Source organism: Barbus barbus, assembly GCF_936440315.1.
Source record: "Barbus barbus genome assembly, chromosome: 50".
Classification (NCBI taxonomy): domain Eukaryota; kingdom Metazoa; phylum Chordata; class Actinopteri; order Cypriniformes; family Cyprinidae; genus Barbus; species Barbus barbus.
In genome coordinates, this window is record NC_136728.1 from 327,501 (window position 1) to 342,402 (window position 14,902).

The following is a 14,902-nucleotide window of genomic DNA, read 5'->3' on the forward strand; positions in this document are numbered from 1 at the left end:
TGAGAGTGCGAGTGTGTGTGAGTGCATGCGAGAGTGCGCATGTGTGTGTGTGTGTGTGTGCGCAAGAGTGTGCGTGTGAGAGTGCATATGCATGTGTGTGAGTGTTCGTGTGAGAGTGCGAGTGCGTGCGAGAGTGTGCGTGTGAGAGAGTGCATATGCGTGTGTGTGAGTGTGTGAGAGAGTGCGAGTGTGTGTGAGAATGTGTGTGTGTGTGTTGTTTATCTGTGGGCTTGTGTTCAGGGCCGCATTCATCAGATTGAGTATGCGATGGAGGCAGTGAAGCAGGGCTCGGCCACCGTCGGACTCAAGTCACGCTCTCATGCCGTTCTGGTGGCCCTCAAGGTACTCTACACCACACCTCAGTCATGCGTGCGCTCGAGGAGAGCTGACCAGTACAGCTTAGCATCTGAGTAACTGGAGAAAACCCTGTGTGTTTGCAGAGAGCTCAGTCTGAGCTGGCCGCCCATCAGAAGAAGATCCTGCATGTGGACAGTCACGTGGGCATCTCTATCGCAGGACTGACGGCCGATGCCAGACTCCTCTGGTAAACCCCAGGCCATCTGTGAAGACCTGTAATGATCAGTCAGGGCAGCCTGGGAGGCCTCAAATACATGCATCCAATGCATTGTGCTCTTATTTAACCACATACTGATTTAGGCCCCTATGAAATCCATCTTAGTTTTTCCCCAAATACCGTTTTATTTTATTATTCCAAATTCTATTTTTTTCCTGTTTTATTTTTTTCTGGATTCTGTGTTGTTTTTGTTTTTATTAATCAAAAAGCATGTGTAATTAATTGTAATTGAAATAATTGAAATCACGGAACTTACAATTCAGTTTTATTTTTTACCAAATTCTGTTTTCCATTCATTTTTCTGGATTCCATTTTAATGGCTTATTAATATTATATTCATATATTATATATTAATATTAATAATCAAAAGCATCTCTAATTAACTGATGAAAAAAATAATAATTTTATTTTATTTTTCATTTGTCCCATAAATACTGTTGTGTATTTACGTTTTTCTGCTAAATATATTCTGGTAAATAATTGTTCTGCTAAATATTGCTTTAACTATTGTTTTAAGAACAATTTTATTAGTCGTGATACTATCATTTCATTAAGTAATATTTCTGTCACAGTTTCTTCAAGTTAAATCGAACTTTTATTTTGCCGGGTTGCTGTGAAGGCCTTTAAGATTCTGTTTGTATATGATATGGTCAGTGTGTGAATTTACATTTTCATTTGCCTTAAATGAACTTGGCCAAGAAATGAATGAGTGAACATAATTTAGAAAAAGTAACCCAGCAGTTTGGTTGGTGATTTGACGGCGTTACCTGCCGCAGCTGATGGTGGGTGTTAATGGTGGGTGTTAATCTCAAACCCTGGATATGAGGATAGGTTTTCTCAAAAGGAAGGGTAAAATGCTGATGAAGTGATCCTGCGGCAGACGCTGAAAACACAGAGCGGAGGTGTGTGTTTTAAACCAAACCGCACCTCTCCGCCATTCATTCACACAGACACGCAGAACATGCAGGGTTCAGGTTTAAATACTGTTTTAGTGGCTTAATATTCACATACACTATCCATATCGCCTTTTGATTTCGGTATACTGACCTACTATTGATTTATCCATCCAAAATTTTCCAAGATCTATGTCATTTTGTGTTATTAGATTAGATTAGATTCAACTTTATTGTCATTTATGCAGAGTACAAGTACAGAGCTAATGAAATGCAGTTAGCATCTAACCAGAAGTGCAAGAATATAGTGTTTTATATACGTATAAGTGCAGAGTAAGTGAAGATATGATTTACAGAATGTACAGTGGAATTGCTATATACAGTATTGAGCAGAGTATATACAGAATATAAAATAGGAATGCAATGTAGGGATTGTATGTACATATGAACAGAGCAATGTAGATTATATAGATTACAGATTATATATACACATTATGAACAGCAGAAACGTGAGAACAGTGGTAATAAATAAATACAGCTGGATGAGTGTGCAAAGTATTGATAGTTGTACAGTAAATTCTGTTGTTATGACTGGGTTCCATGATTCTGTCTGTGTTTTCCGCATTGCAGAAGTCATGGGGCCCTGCTGATGACCACAGCCTTGTTTTTATGCATGTTATATTCAGATCTTGAGTGCTGTTGTGCTCATGGGTATCTCTGTCTCTTAAAGTAACTTCATGCGTCAGGAGTGTCTGGACTCCAGGTTTGTGTTTGATAGACCTCTCCCTGTGTCTCGACTGGTCTCGCTCATCGGAAGCAGTATCCTTTCAGCTTGTCTCTGTCTCGTCACTGACCGAGTGCTGTGTGTGTGTCTCGTCACTGACCGAGTGCTGTGTGTGTGTCTCGTCACTGACCGAGTGCTGTGTGTGTGTCTCGTCACTGACCGAGTGCTGTGTGTGTGTCTCGTCACTGACCGAGTGCTGTGTGTGTCTCGTCACTGACCGAGTGCTGTGTGTGTGTCTCGTCACTGACCGAGTGCTGTGTGTGTGTCTCGTCACTGACCGAGTGCTGTGTGTGTGTCTCGTCACTGACCGAGTGCTGTGTGTGTGTCTCGTCACTGACCGAGTGCTGTGTGTGTGTCTCGTCACTGACCGAGTGCTGTGTGTGTGTCTCGTCACTGACCGAGTGCTGTGTGTGTGTCTCGTCACTGACCGAGTGCTGTGTGTGTGTCTCGTCACTGACCGAGTGCTGTGTTGAGGGGTGTGTGTGTCTCATCACTGACCGAGTGCTGTGTGTGTGTCTCGTCACTGACCGAGTTGAGGGGTGTGTGTGTGTCTCGTCACTGATCGAGTGCTGTGTTGAGGGGTGTGTGTGTGTCTCTCGTCACTGACCGAGTTGAGGGGTGTGTGTGTGTGTCTCGTCACTGATCGAGTGCTGTGTTGAGGGGTGTGTGTGTGTCTCTCGTCACTGACCGAGTTGAGGGGTGTGTGTGTGTCTCGTCACTGACCGAGTGCTGTGTTGAGGGGTGTGTGTGTGTCTCGTCACTGATCGAGTGCTGTGTTGAGGGGTGTGTGTGTGTCTCTCGTCACTGACCGAGTTGAGGTGTGTGTGTGTGTGTGTCTCGTCACTGACCGAGTTGAGGTGTGTGTGTGTGTGTGTCTCGTCACTGACCGAGTTGAGGTGTGTGTGTGTGTGTCTCGTCACTGACCGAGTTGAGGGGTGTGTGTGTGTGTCTCGTCACTGACCGAGTTGAGGGGTGTGTGTGTGTGTCTCGTCACTGACCGAGTTGAGGGGTGTGTGTGTGTCTCTCGTCACTGACCGAGTTGAGGGGTGTGTGTGTGTGTGTGTCTCATCACTGACCGAGTTGAGGGGTGTGTGTGTGTGTGTGTGTGTGTCTCATCACTGACCGAGTTGAGGGGTGTGTGTGTGTCTCGTCACTGACCGAGTTGAGGGGTGTGTGTGTGTGTCTCGTCACTGACCGAGTTGAGGGGTGTGTGTGTGTGTCTCGTCACTGATCGAGTGCTGTGTTGAGGGGTGTGTGTGTGTCTCTCGTCACTGACCGAGTTGAGGGGTGTGTGTGTGTGTCTCGTCACTGATCGAGTGCTGTGTTGAGGGGTGTGTGTGTGTGTCTCGTCACTGACCGAGTGCTGTGTTGAAGGCTGTGTGTTTCTTTAGCGCGTGTTCCTCAGAGACTCAGATCCCCACGCAGCGCTACGGCAGACGGCCGTATGGAGTCGGGCTGCTGATCGCAGGATATGATGTGAGTCCTGAGCTCCGTGTGTGTGTGTGTGTGAGTGTGCGCCTTCAGGGACGTGTTCAGTGATGGATTCTTCTGTGTTTGTGAACTGTAGGACATGGGGCCGCACATCTTCCAGACGTGCCCCTCGGCCAATTACTTTGACTGTAAAGCCATGTCGATCGGCGCTCGCTCGCAGTCGGCCCGCACGTACCTGGAGAGAAACATGGAGGCCTTCCTGGACTGTAGGCTATCAGCACACACTCCACATCATAGAATAGACTAAACTCCATCCAAAACTATTCTTTTTCTCTCTCTTTATTATTCTGCAGGCAGTTTAAGACCTTGTTAATTTCACTAATGTATATTTGTACTAATGCAATTAGAATTACATGAAAATGTACCATAGCTTACATTTCTATTAAATGCAGTTAGCTGAACTGAAGTAGGACTTATGTCATTTAATTTTCTTTGAAATATGAAGTGTACTGCTAAACATACTGACAAGTATTTATGGTAAACTAAAATATACTTTAATGTCATTTCTAATGTCATGTCGTTAAATATGCTTGTAATTGTACATTTGTATTGATAAAGTTGCAATTTAGTACAAATATATTACAACAACACAAAACATTACAGTTAAGCTTGTAATAAAGTACATGTTCTTTAGGATGTTAGTCAGCACATCAAAACAAGTACTGAAATACTACTTAAAGCACCACAAAACACAAGTTGGATAAGCTGAAGTTATAAAATGTACAGTTTAACTTTAAAGTGTACAGTGTGTTCAGAAACATGCTCATGAAAGTAAAGCCCACTTTATATGAAGCGTCATCAGCTACTGTGTACTGACCTTTAACTGAATCGTTTGATATAGTGCAGTTATTGTGTAGATATATTATACCTGCATGTAATAGCAGCTGTAATTAATTTCTGCAGATACATCTATAATTACACTAATATAAAGTGTCACCTGAAGGTCTTTCTTTAAGCACACTTTTATTTCATTAATATTGTTATCTGCAATTTTTAATGTGCTTTTAAGATTTGAAGTACACAGTTTGTTCAGTACTCAAGCGCGTGTTTGTGTAGAGAAGCTCATCTGCTCTGATCTCGGTGTGTTTGTGTGATCACGGTTCTTCTGGTTCACAGCTAATCTGAATGATCTGGTGCGGCACGGCCTGCGAGCGCTGCGAGAGACTCTTCCTGCTGAACAGGATCTGACCACAAAGGTTTGACACTTCTCCAGTCTCTGCTCTCTCATTAGCACCGAGACCCTACTGACTGCTGCTTTCCTCTAGAACGTGTCCATCGGGATCGTGGGGAAGGACATGGAGCTCAAGATCTACGACGACGATGAAGTGGCGGAGTTCCTGGAGGGTCTGGAGGAGCGGCCGCAGAGACGGGTGAGGATGATTCCTGCTGTCTGAAGGTCTCTGAGTGGGCCTGATGTACTGATGGTGTGTGTCGCCCGCAGGTGGCCCAGCCGGCCGATGAAGCGGCTCCAGCTGTGCCCGATGAACCCATGGAGCACTAACACACTTCTCCAGCTCGGTCTGTGTCGCTCCGAGGGGATTCTAGCTTCTCCGGCTCACACCAATAATAAAGCGAGACCTCTAACATTTAAACTCCTCACACTTTATAGTTATGCAGTGAAGCCTTCATTTTCTATCTGTGAGTTTAAGAGTAATAAAGCTGTTTTTGTTTCTTTCTGAGTGTTTTTGTGCTTTACTGTGGAGGTTGATGGAGACGGTGGGGTTATTTAATAATTCCTGTTTCAGACTACATTACCACAGTCTGTGTGAAGCTGAAGTCCATTCTCTGCTCCTTCATTCCAGAAAATGCTTCATTCAACATGATTAATGTTCATCACATAAGCCCTTCTTTGCCTGTAGTGCAAATTAGAAATAAATTATTCAAAAAGAAGAAATAAGTGATTGGTGGGATTGTCTGTCATTTCATTAAATGACTGAATTGCTGGCCCTTCTAGAATATTTAGTGAACTATGTTGTGATTGGCAGTGTTGGGGAAAGCTACTTGTAAAAGTAACCCATTACACTATTGCCTTACTCCCTAAAGAATAACTGTGTTACTTAGTTACTTTTTATGGAAAATAATGTTAATTTTTCTTATCTGGGCTGGGCTTACTTACTGTTTGTTTAAAAAAAAAAAAAAAAAAAAGGTAAATGTTAAAGCATTTTCTCATGTCTGGCAAAGAGAAAGGCTGAAGGAAATGATTCCTGTCTGTTTGCATATTGTTGATCATGAACCCAGGCTGAGGCTCCTGTACAACAGAGAGGACACTGATGGTTTAGAGCTGTGAAGGGCTCGTGTGTGTGTGTGTGTGATAACACAGCTGCTCTTCCCTGTGTGTCTCACAAACACACCAGAGACAGCTCAATATAAGGTGAAACCGGTCCGTGCAGCAAACCAATCTTGTTATTTAGATGGTTCATTGTTTGTTTCTCCGCCTGATGATGCTGGGTTCTGACTCTTCCTGTTTGAGTGTCTGTCTCTGGCTGCGATTGGCTGGTGGAGTCCTCCATCATTGTCTCTGTTGGCATCTGGTCGCTGACAGACTCTTGGTCAGGACGATTGGTCTCAGGATCACGGCTCTCTCATCTGAGCGGTTGTGCTCACGGGAGGAGAATGAACACAACAGAAATGCTCATTCAGCTCTTTCCCACCGTTCTCAGGAAGATCTGTGAAGATAAAACGCTCCAATCGTGATTACAGTTTTTTATTGTTTACACACTAAAATAAACATTTCCACACAATTTGTAAAATTCTGCTCCAATGAGCAAAACACCTCCACAGATTCCTACAACATTACACACAATGTCTGCTTCACCGTTTTTGCAAAACATTACACACAGTGATTTATAAAACTCTACACATTTTCACACCTTAGACACAGATAAGGATTGTGAGGTTACTTCCTTGTCATTACAAAGCCCCGGATTGCCAATGACCACACTAATGAACGAATCGGATAATCACATCCACCAGCTGTGGAAGCACACATGTGCTAGTTTGAAAACGCAGCACTCAGGTGTGCTATAAAAGGCAGCAGGTGAGCTCACATGTCTTCAACAAAAATGGAAGGAGCTAGAAGAAGAAGAAAAAGAGTGAGAATAAGAATCAGAGGGGGAGCTCGAAGAGGAGATGGAGATGGAGGTAGAGGAAGAGAAGGAGGTAGAGGAAGAGGCCTAGGTAGAGGAAGTGGTAGAGAAGGACTTGAAGAGTTGATAGAACCTGAACAAAGAAGACGAGGACCAAATTTGACTCAAGAAATCCGTGCAGCACTTATTGACCATGTTATCAACCATGGACTGACACTGATGGAAGCTGGACAAAGAGTTCAACCAAATCTCAGCAGAAATACTGTTGCGTCAGTAATTCAGACATTTCATCGAGAAAACAGGTAAGCTAACCACACAGTACATTGAAACTGAAGCTTTCTGTACATAGGATTGAGGGTCGAGGACACCAAGGTGGAAGGGGTCTCTGTTCACTCGTGCACAAGAGGCCGTCATTGTGAACATGGTTTTGACCAATAATTGTATCAGGCTGCGCGAAATCCAAGCCAATATCATCAATGATGACCATATTTTCAATAACATCCAACGAGTCTCTCTGTCAACATTAGGTCAAATATACATGGAGCAACTGTATCGGGTACCATTTGACAGAAATTCAGTTTGAGTGAAACCTCTGCGCAGTGAGTATGTGGAGGTATGTGCAGTTCATCTTACTATGGTGTGGTATTGTGCACTGCTCATAATGTTCTGGCACAAAAAAATACTGTGCATTGCTATTGAATAGCATCTTATTGTCTTTTACTGTGTTTCAGAGAGTCTTGCAAATGGATGCTGCAGAAATTGAACATGAATTTAAATATGTGGATGAGGCTGGATTTAACCTTGCGAAAACAAGAAGAGGGAGAAATGTAACTGGACACAGGGCAATCACCAATGTGCCAGGGCAGCGAGGGGGTGCCAGATGCGGTACATTCGGGCTGCTCTGGTCCAGAATTGGTTCCATGAGCACCCTGAATTTGAAGTCTTATACCTTCCCCCATACTCCCCCTTCCTGAATCCAATAGAAGGTTTTTTTTCAGCATGGCGGTGGAAGGTATACGACCTGCGGCCCTATGACCGCTTGCCCCTCATTCAGGCCATGGAGCAGGCCTGTGGTCATATCGAAGCAGCTTCTGTGCAGGGGTGGATTCGACACGAGGCGATTCTTCCAGCGGTGCCTTGCCATGAAGACATAGCCTGTGATGTGGATGAAATCTTATGGCCTGATCCAGCCAGACGGAGAGATGATGAATAGTTACACTTTGACTCTGAAGAAAAACTACTGTAAAAGCAACAAGAATACTGTATGTACTTCATGCAGTAATTTATTTTTGTCTACAGATTTTATTTGTCTTTGATTTCATTGTTGGTTGATTTACTGTAACTGATTATGGTAAGAAATACTGTAAGTATTGAAATACTTGAAATGTTCAGTCTGCAGCATCAGTGTTGTGCAGTGCTTGGTAAGTTTATAGTAGGCCTATTTGTGTACATTCTCCCTATATCTCGAACTAATCATGACTGTTGTGGGTTTGTCACTACTTTTTCATCTAAATTATCCCTTACATAACCATGTCTGGCCAAAAATCTAGCACATGCTAGTTCCTAAAATTAGTTTTTTTTTTTTACAAATGTGTTTTTTATTTATCACAGCAGTGTGACACTGACTGCAATATTGTCTGATCATTGAGGACTGTGTTGGTTAAATGAACACTAATAGCATTTTCACAAATATGTGTATATGTTTTGACTGAGGAATTGAGTGTGGTGTTTGGATAATTGTGATTTATATTTTGAAAAAATTAACCCGGTTTTCAAACTTGCGTGTAAACGATTGAGACGAAACTGTAAAGGCCACTGGGATGAGCCAGTGATTTGAGAGCATAGCATGCAGTGATCTGGGCGTCTCACGGGCGTGATGTGTGTTTGCTGGGATGCTGTCCACGAAACGTCCCTCCTGCATGACACGAGTGATCTCCTGCAGCTGATGCAGCAGCTTCTGCTCCTCAGCCACCGCTCCTACCACACTGAACACACGTCTCTCTCACACACACACACACACACTGAACATACGTCTCTCACACACTGAACACACGTCTCACACACACACACACACACACACACTGAACATACGTCTCTCACACTGAACACACGTCTCACACACACACACACACACACACACACACTGAACATACGTCTCTCACACACTGAACACACGTCTCTCTCACACACACACACACACACTGAACATACATCTCTCTCTCACACACTGAACACACGTCTCACACACACACACACACTGAACATACGTCTCTCACACACACACACTGAACACATGTCTCTCACACACACACACTGAACACACGTCTCTCTCTCACACACACACACACACACTGAACACACGTCTCTCTCTCACACACACACACTGAACATACGTCTCTCACACACACACACTGAACACACGTCTCTCACACACACACACACACACACACACACACACTGAACACACGTCTCTCTCACACACACACACACACACACACACTGAACATACGTCTCTCACTCACATACACTGAACACACGTCACACACACACTGAACACACGTCTCTCACACACACACACACTGAACATACGTCTCTCACTCACACACACTGAACACACACACTGAACATACGTCTCTCACACACACACACACTGAACATACGTCTCTCATACACACACACACACTGAACATACGTCTCTCACACACACACACACACACACCCGTTGGTTTTTGTGGTTTATGGGGACTCTCCATAGGCGTAATGGTATTTATACTGAACAAACTGTGTGCTATTGCCCTACACCAACCCTACACCTAAACTTAGCCCTCACAGGAGACTTTGTGCATTTTTAGATTTTCAAAAAAACACCATTTAGTATGTTTTTAAGCCTTTTGAATTACGGGGACATAGGCAGTGTCCTCATAAACCACCTTCATATTGTAATACCTCTGTCATACCCATGTCATTATACAAATTTGTGTCCTCATAAACCACATAAACATGCACACACACACACACACTCACACACTGAACATACACGTCACACACACACACTGAACATACACGTCACACACACACACACACACTGAACACATAGAACACAGAGCGAGAGATCACACCTGTTAGAGCCGGTGCTGGCTGCAGAAATGATCCTCTTGATCACGTCCTTCGTCTCAGTCAGTCTGTCCTGCAGCTGAGCCAGCTCAAAATCAGCTGAGAGAGAGACGGATCTGTTACTCAGCACAGACACACAGCTGATCATCAATATAAAGCTGTTTAAAACTGACACAGTCTCCAGGCTGTGTGTTTGTGTTCATACAGACACAAACAAACTCCTTGTTACAAGTATGGTAGAACCATCACTTCTACCACAAAAGACTGCTTTGTAAATAATCTTCCTAATTTATCTCAATTCCTCAGCATATCCAACAGCGCAGAAAAACTTGATGTAACAGAAACTATGGACTCTCTCTTTTCTAGCACTTTAGATACAGTTGCTCCTTTACGCTTAAGGAAGATCAAAGAAAACAGTTCAACTCCGTGGTATAATGAGCACACTCACACACTTCTTAGAGAAAAACAGTATTTGTGAGGAATTCCAGTCAGGATTTAGACCGTATCATAGTACTGAGACTGCTCTCATTAGAGTTACAAATGACCTGCTTCTATCATCTGATCGTGGTTGTATCTCTTTATTAGTTCTACTGGATCTTAGTGCTGCGTTCGACACTATCGACCACTACATTCTTTTAAATAGACTAGAACACTTTGTTGGCATTAGTGGAAGTGCATTAGCATGGTTCAAATCGTACTTATCTGAACGCCATCAGTTCGTAGCAGTGAATGAAGAGGTATCATATTGATCACAAGTGCAGTACGGAGTACCTCAAGGCTCAGTACTAGGGTCGTTACTTTTCACGCTTTACATGTTACCCTTGGGAGATGTTATCAGGAGATATGGTGTAAGCTTTCACTGTTATGCTGATGATACTCAGCTCTATATTTCTTCATGGCCCAGTGAAACACACCAAATTGAGAAACTAACGGAATGCATAGTTGATAAAAAAAACTGGATGACGAGTAACTTCTTACTGCTAAATTCTGAAAAAACAGAGATGTTATTTATCGGACCTAAAAACCCCACATGTAATAACCTAGAACACTATCTACCACTTGACGGCTGCTCTGTCGATTCTTCTTCATCAGTTAGGAACCTAGGTGTGCTGTTTGATAGCAATCTTTCATTTGAAAGCCATGTTTCTAGCATCTGTAAAAGTGCGTTTTTCCATCTCAAAAACATATCTAAATTGCGACCTATGCTCTCAACGTCAAATACAGAAATACTAATTCATGCGTTTATGACCTCAAGGTTAGACTATTGTAATGCTTTATTGGGTGGTTGTTCTGCACGCTTGATCAATAAACTACAGCTGGTCCAAAATACAGCAGCTAGAGTCCTTACTAGAACCAGGAAATACGATCATATTAGCCCGGTTCTGTCAACACAGCACTGGCTCCCCATCAAACATCGTATAGATTTAAAAATCTTGTTAATTACTTATAAAGCCCTGAATGGCTTAGTTCCTCAGTACTTAAGCGAGTTCTTAAGCATTATAAATAATGGTGACTTGACAAACTCCTCCGGCTGATCTGTGTGAGATGCAGGCTCATCTTGAACAGAATGTAGAGGATGTAGAGTAAGATGCCGAAACCGTAGATGGTGATGATCTGGCCGGCGAGGTTGGACTTTCCTCCGTGGACGGCTGCTTTGGGCCGGGCGATGGCCTCAGGGGTGTGGGCTCTGGAGAAGCGGATACAGATACAGGGGGTCTGGGGGCCCTTCTGACACATTCACACACCAGCATCAGTGTTAGGATCCTGATCATCATCAGATAACACCTCCACACAGAGCAACACAGATCAGTTAAGGCTTAAGTATACATTTAAAAACCATTTCAAATACATGTCAAGTTGTGTATCAATACGTGTACATGCAACTTTCTATTCTGCAGTTATGATTTATAAACTGCATTTGCATTTATTTACAAAATCTAGCCAATTTACTTTCATTTTGACCTGATACTGAGCTCTGAGGAGCTGGACATGATACTGAGTTCTGAGGAGCTGGACATGATACTGAGCTCTGTGGAGCTGGACATGATACTGAGTTCTGAGGAGCTGGACATGATACTGAGCTCTGAGGAGCTGGACATGATACTGAGCTCTGAGGAGCTAGACATGATACTGAGCTCTGAGGAGCTGGACATGATACTGAGCTCTGAGGAGCTGGACATGATACTGAGCTCTGAGGAGCTAGACATGATACAGAGCTCTGAGCTCTGAGGAGCTGGACATGATACTGAGCTCTGAGGAGCTAGACATGATACAGAGCTCTGAGCTCTGAGGAGCTGGACATGATACTGAGCTCTGAGGAGCTGGACATGATACAGAGCTCTGAGCTCTGAGGAGCTGGACATGATACTGAGCTCTGAGGAGCTGGACATGATACTGAGCTCTGAGGAGCTAGACATGATACTGAGCTCTGAGGAGCTGGACATGATACTGAGTTCTGAGCAGCTGGACATGATACTGAGCTCTGAGGAGCTGGACATGATACTGAGCTCTGAGGAGCTAGACATGATACTGAGCTCTGAGGAGCTAGACATGATACAGAGCTCTGAGCTCTGAGGAGCTGGACATGATACTGAGTTCTGAGGAGCTGGACATGATACTGAGCTCTGAGGAGCTGGACATGATACTGAGCTCTGAGGAGCTAGACATGATACTGAGCTCTGAGGAGCTGGACATGATACTGAGCTCTGAGGAGCTAGACATGATACAGAGCTCTGAGCTCTGAGGAGCTGGACATGATACTGAGTTCTGAGGAGCTGGACATGATACTGAGCTCTGAGGAGCTGGACATGATACTGAGCTCTGAGGAGCTGGACATGATACTGAGTTCTGAGGAGCTGGACATGATACTGAGCTCTGAGGAGCTGGACATGATACTGAGCTCTGAGGAGCTGGACATGATACTGAGCTCTGAGGAGCTGGACATGATACTGAGCTCTGAGGAGCTAGACATGATACAGAGCTCTGAGCTCTGAGGAGCTGGACATGATACTGAGCTCTGAGGAGCTGGACATGATACTGAGCTCTGAGCTCTGAGGAGCTGGACATGATACTGAGCTCTGAGGAGCTGGACATGATACTGAGCTCTGAGGAGCTAGACATGATACAGAGCTCTGAGCTCTGAGGAGCTGGACATGATACTGAGTTCTGAGGAGCTGGACATGATACAGAGCTCTGAGCTCTGAGGAGCTGGACATGATACTGAGTTCTGAGGAGCTGGACATGATACTGAGCTCTGAGGAGCTGGACATGATACTGAGCTCTGAGGAGCTAGACATGATACTGAGCTCTGAGGAGCTGGACATGATACTGAGCTCTGAGGAGCTGGACATGATACTGAGCTCTGAGGAGCTAGACATGATACAGAGCTCTGAGCTCTGAGGAGCTGGACATGATACTGAGCTCTGAGGAGCTGGACATGATACTGAGCTCTGAGGAGCTGGACATGATACTGAGCTCTGAGCAGCTGGACATGATACTGAGCTCTGAGTTCTGAGGAGCTGGACATGATACTGAGCTCTGAGGAGCTGGACATGATACTGAGCTCTGAGCTCTGAGGAGCTGGACATGATACTGAGCTCTGAGGAGCTGGACATGATACTGAGCTCTGAGGAGCTGGACATGATACTGAGTTCTGAGGAGCTGGACATGATACTGAGCTCTGAGTTCTGAGGAGCTGGACATGATACTGAGCTCTGAGGAGCTGGACATGATACTGAGTTCTGAGGAGCTGGACATGATACTGAGCTCTGAGTTCTGAGGAGCTGGACATGATACTGAGTTCTGAGGAGCTGGACATGATACTGAGTTCTGAGGAGCTGGACATGATACTGAGCTCTGAGGAGCTGGACATGATACTGAGTTCTGAGGAGCTGGACATGATACTGAGTTCTGAGGAGCTGGACATGATACTGAGTTCTGAGTTCTGAGGAGCTGGACATGATACTGAGCTCTGAGGAGCTGGACATGATACTGAGCTCTGAGCAGCTGGACATGATACTGAGCTCTGAGGAGCTGGACATGATACTGAGTTCTGAGCTCTGAGGAGCTGGACATGATACTGAGCTCTGAGGAGCTAGACATGATACAGAGCTCTGAGCTCTGAGGAGCTGGACATGATACTGAGTTCTGAGGAGCTGGACATGATACAGAGCTCTGAGCTCTGAGGAGCTGGACATGATACTGAGTTCTGAGGAGCTGGACATGATACTGAGCTCTGAGGAGCTGGACATGATACTGAGCTCTGAGGAGCTAGACATGATACTGAGCTCTGAGGAGCTGGACATGATACTGAGCTCTGAGGAGCTAGACATGATACAGAGCTCTGAGCTCTGAGGAGCTGGACATGATACTGAGCTCTGAGGAGCTGGACATGATACTGAGCTCTGAGGAGCTGGACATGATACTGAGCTCTGAGCAGCTGGACATGATACTGAGCTCTGAGTTCTGAGGAGCTGGACATGATACTGAGCTCTGAGGAGCTGGACATGATACTGAGCTCTGAGGAGCTGGACATGATACTGAGCTCTGAGGAGCTGGACATGATACTGAGTTCTGAGGAGCTGGACATGATACTGAGCTCTGAGGAGCTGGACATGATACTGAGTTCTGAGGAGCTGGACATGATACTGAGTTCTGAGGAGCTGGACATGATACTGAGTTCTGAGTTCTGAGGAGCTGGACATGATACTGAGCTCTGAGGAGCTGGACATGATACTGAGCTCTGAGCAGCTGGACATGATACTGAGCTCTGAGGAGCTGGACATGATACTGAGTTCTGAGCTCTGAGGAGCTGGACATGATACTGAGCTCTGAGGAGCTGGACATGATACTGAGCTCTGAGCTCTGAGGAGCTAGACATGATACTGAGTTCTGAGGAGCTGGACATGATACTGAGTTCTGAGTTCTGAGGAGCTGGACATGATACTGAGTTCTGAGGAGC

The 14,902-nt window shown here is 44.7% G+C and overlaps 2 protein-coding genes across 2 annotated transcripts in view; one reads left to right on the forward strand and one right to left on the reverse strand.

The window, feature by feature from the left end:
• Positions 1 to 5,416, forward strand: part of LOC306868041 (proteasome subunit alpha type-1) — a 6,977-nt gene extending 1,561 nt beyond the window's left edge. Inside the window, exons 3-10 of the mRNA XM_079414028.1 lie at positions 241 to 342; positions 441 to 544; positions 2,198 to 2,286; positions 3,657 to 3,727; positions 3,819 to 3,948; positions 4,859 to 4,938; positions 5,008 to 5,112; positions 5,184 to 5,416. Coding sequence (XP_079270154.1) covers positions 241 to 342; positions 441 to 544; positions 2,198 to 2,286; positions 3,657 to 3,727; positions 3,819 to 3,948; positions 4,859 to 4,938; positions 5,008 to 5,112; positions 5,184 to 5,243 — 741 coding nt within the window. The 3' untranslated portion in view covers positions 5,244 to 5,416. The remainder of the gene's footprint in view (positions 1 to 240; positions 343 to 440; positions 545 to 2,197; positions 2,287 to 3,656; positions 3,728 to 3,818; positions 3,949 to 4,858; positions 4,939 to 5,007; positions 5,113 to 5,183) is intronic.
• A 1,369-nt stretch (positions 5,417 to 6,785) lies between these two features.
• On the reverse strand, positions 6,786 to 11,679 carry LOC306868290 (protein RIC-3-like; the record flags this gene model as incomplete). Its single annotated transcript, XM_079414403.1, has 4 exons — positions 6,786 to 6,814; positions 8,698 to 8,813; positions 9,948 to 10,041; positions 11,466 to 11,679. 4 exons carry the CDS (start codon positions 11,677 to 11,679, stop codon positions 6,786 to 6,788), a joined length of 453 nt encoding a protein of 150 aa, XP_079270529.1.
• Between the last annotated feature and the right edge of the window lie 3,223 nt (positions 11,680 to 14,902).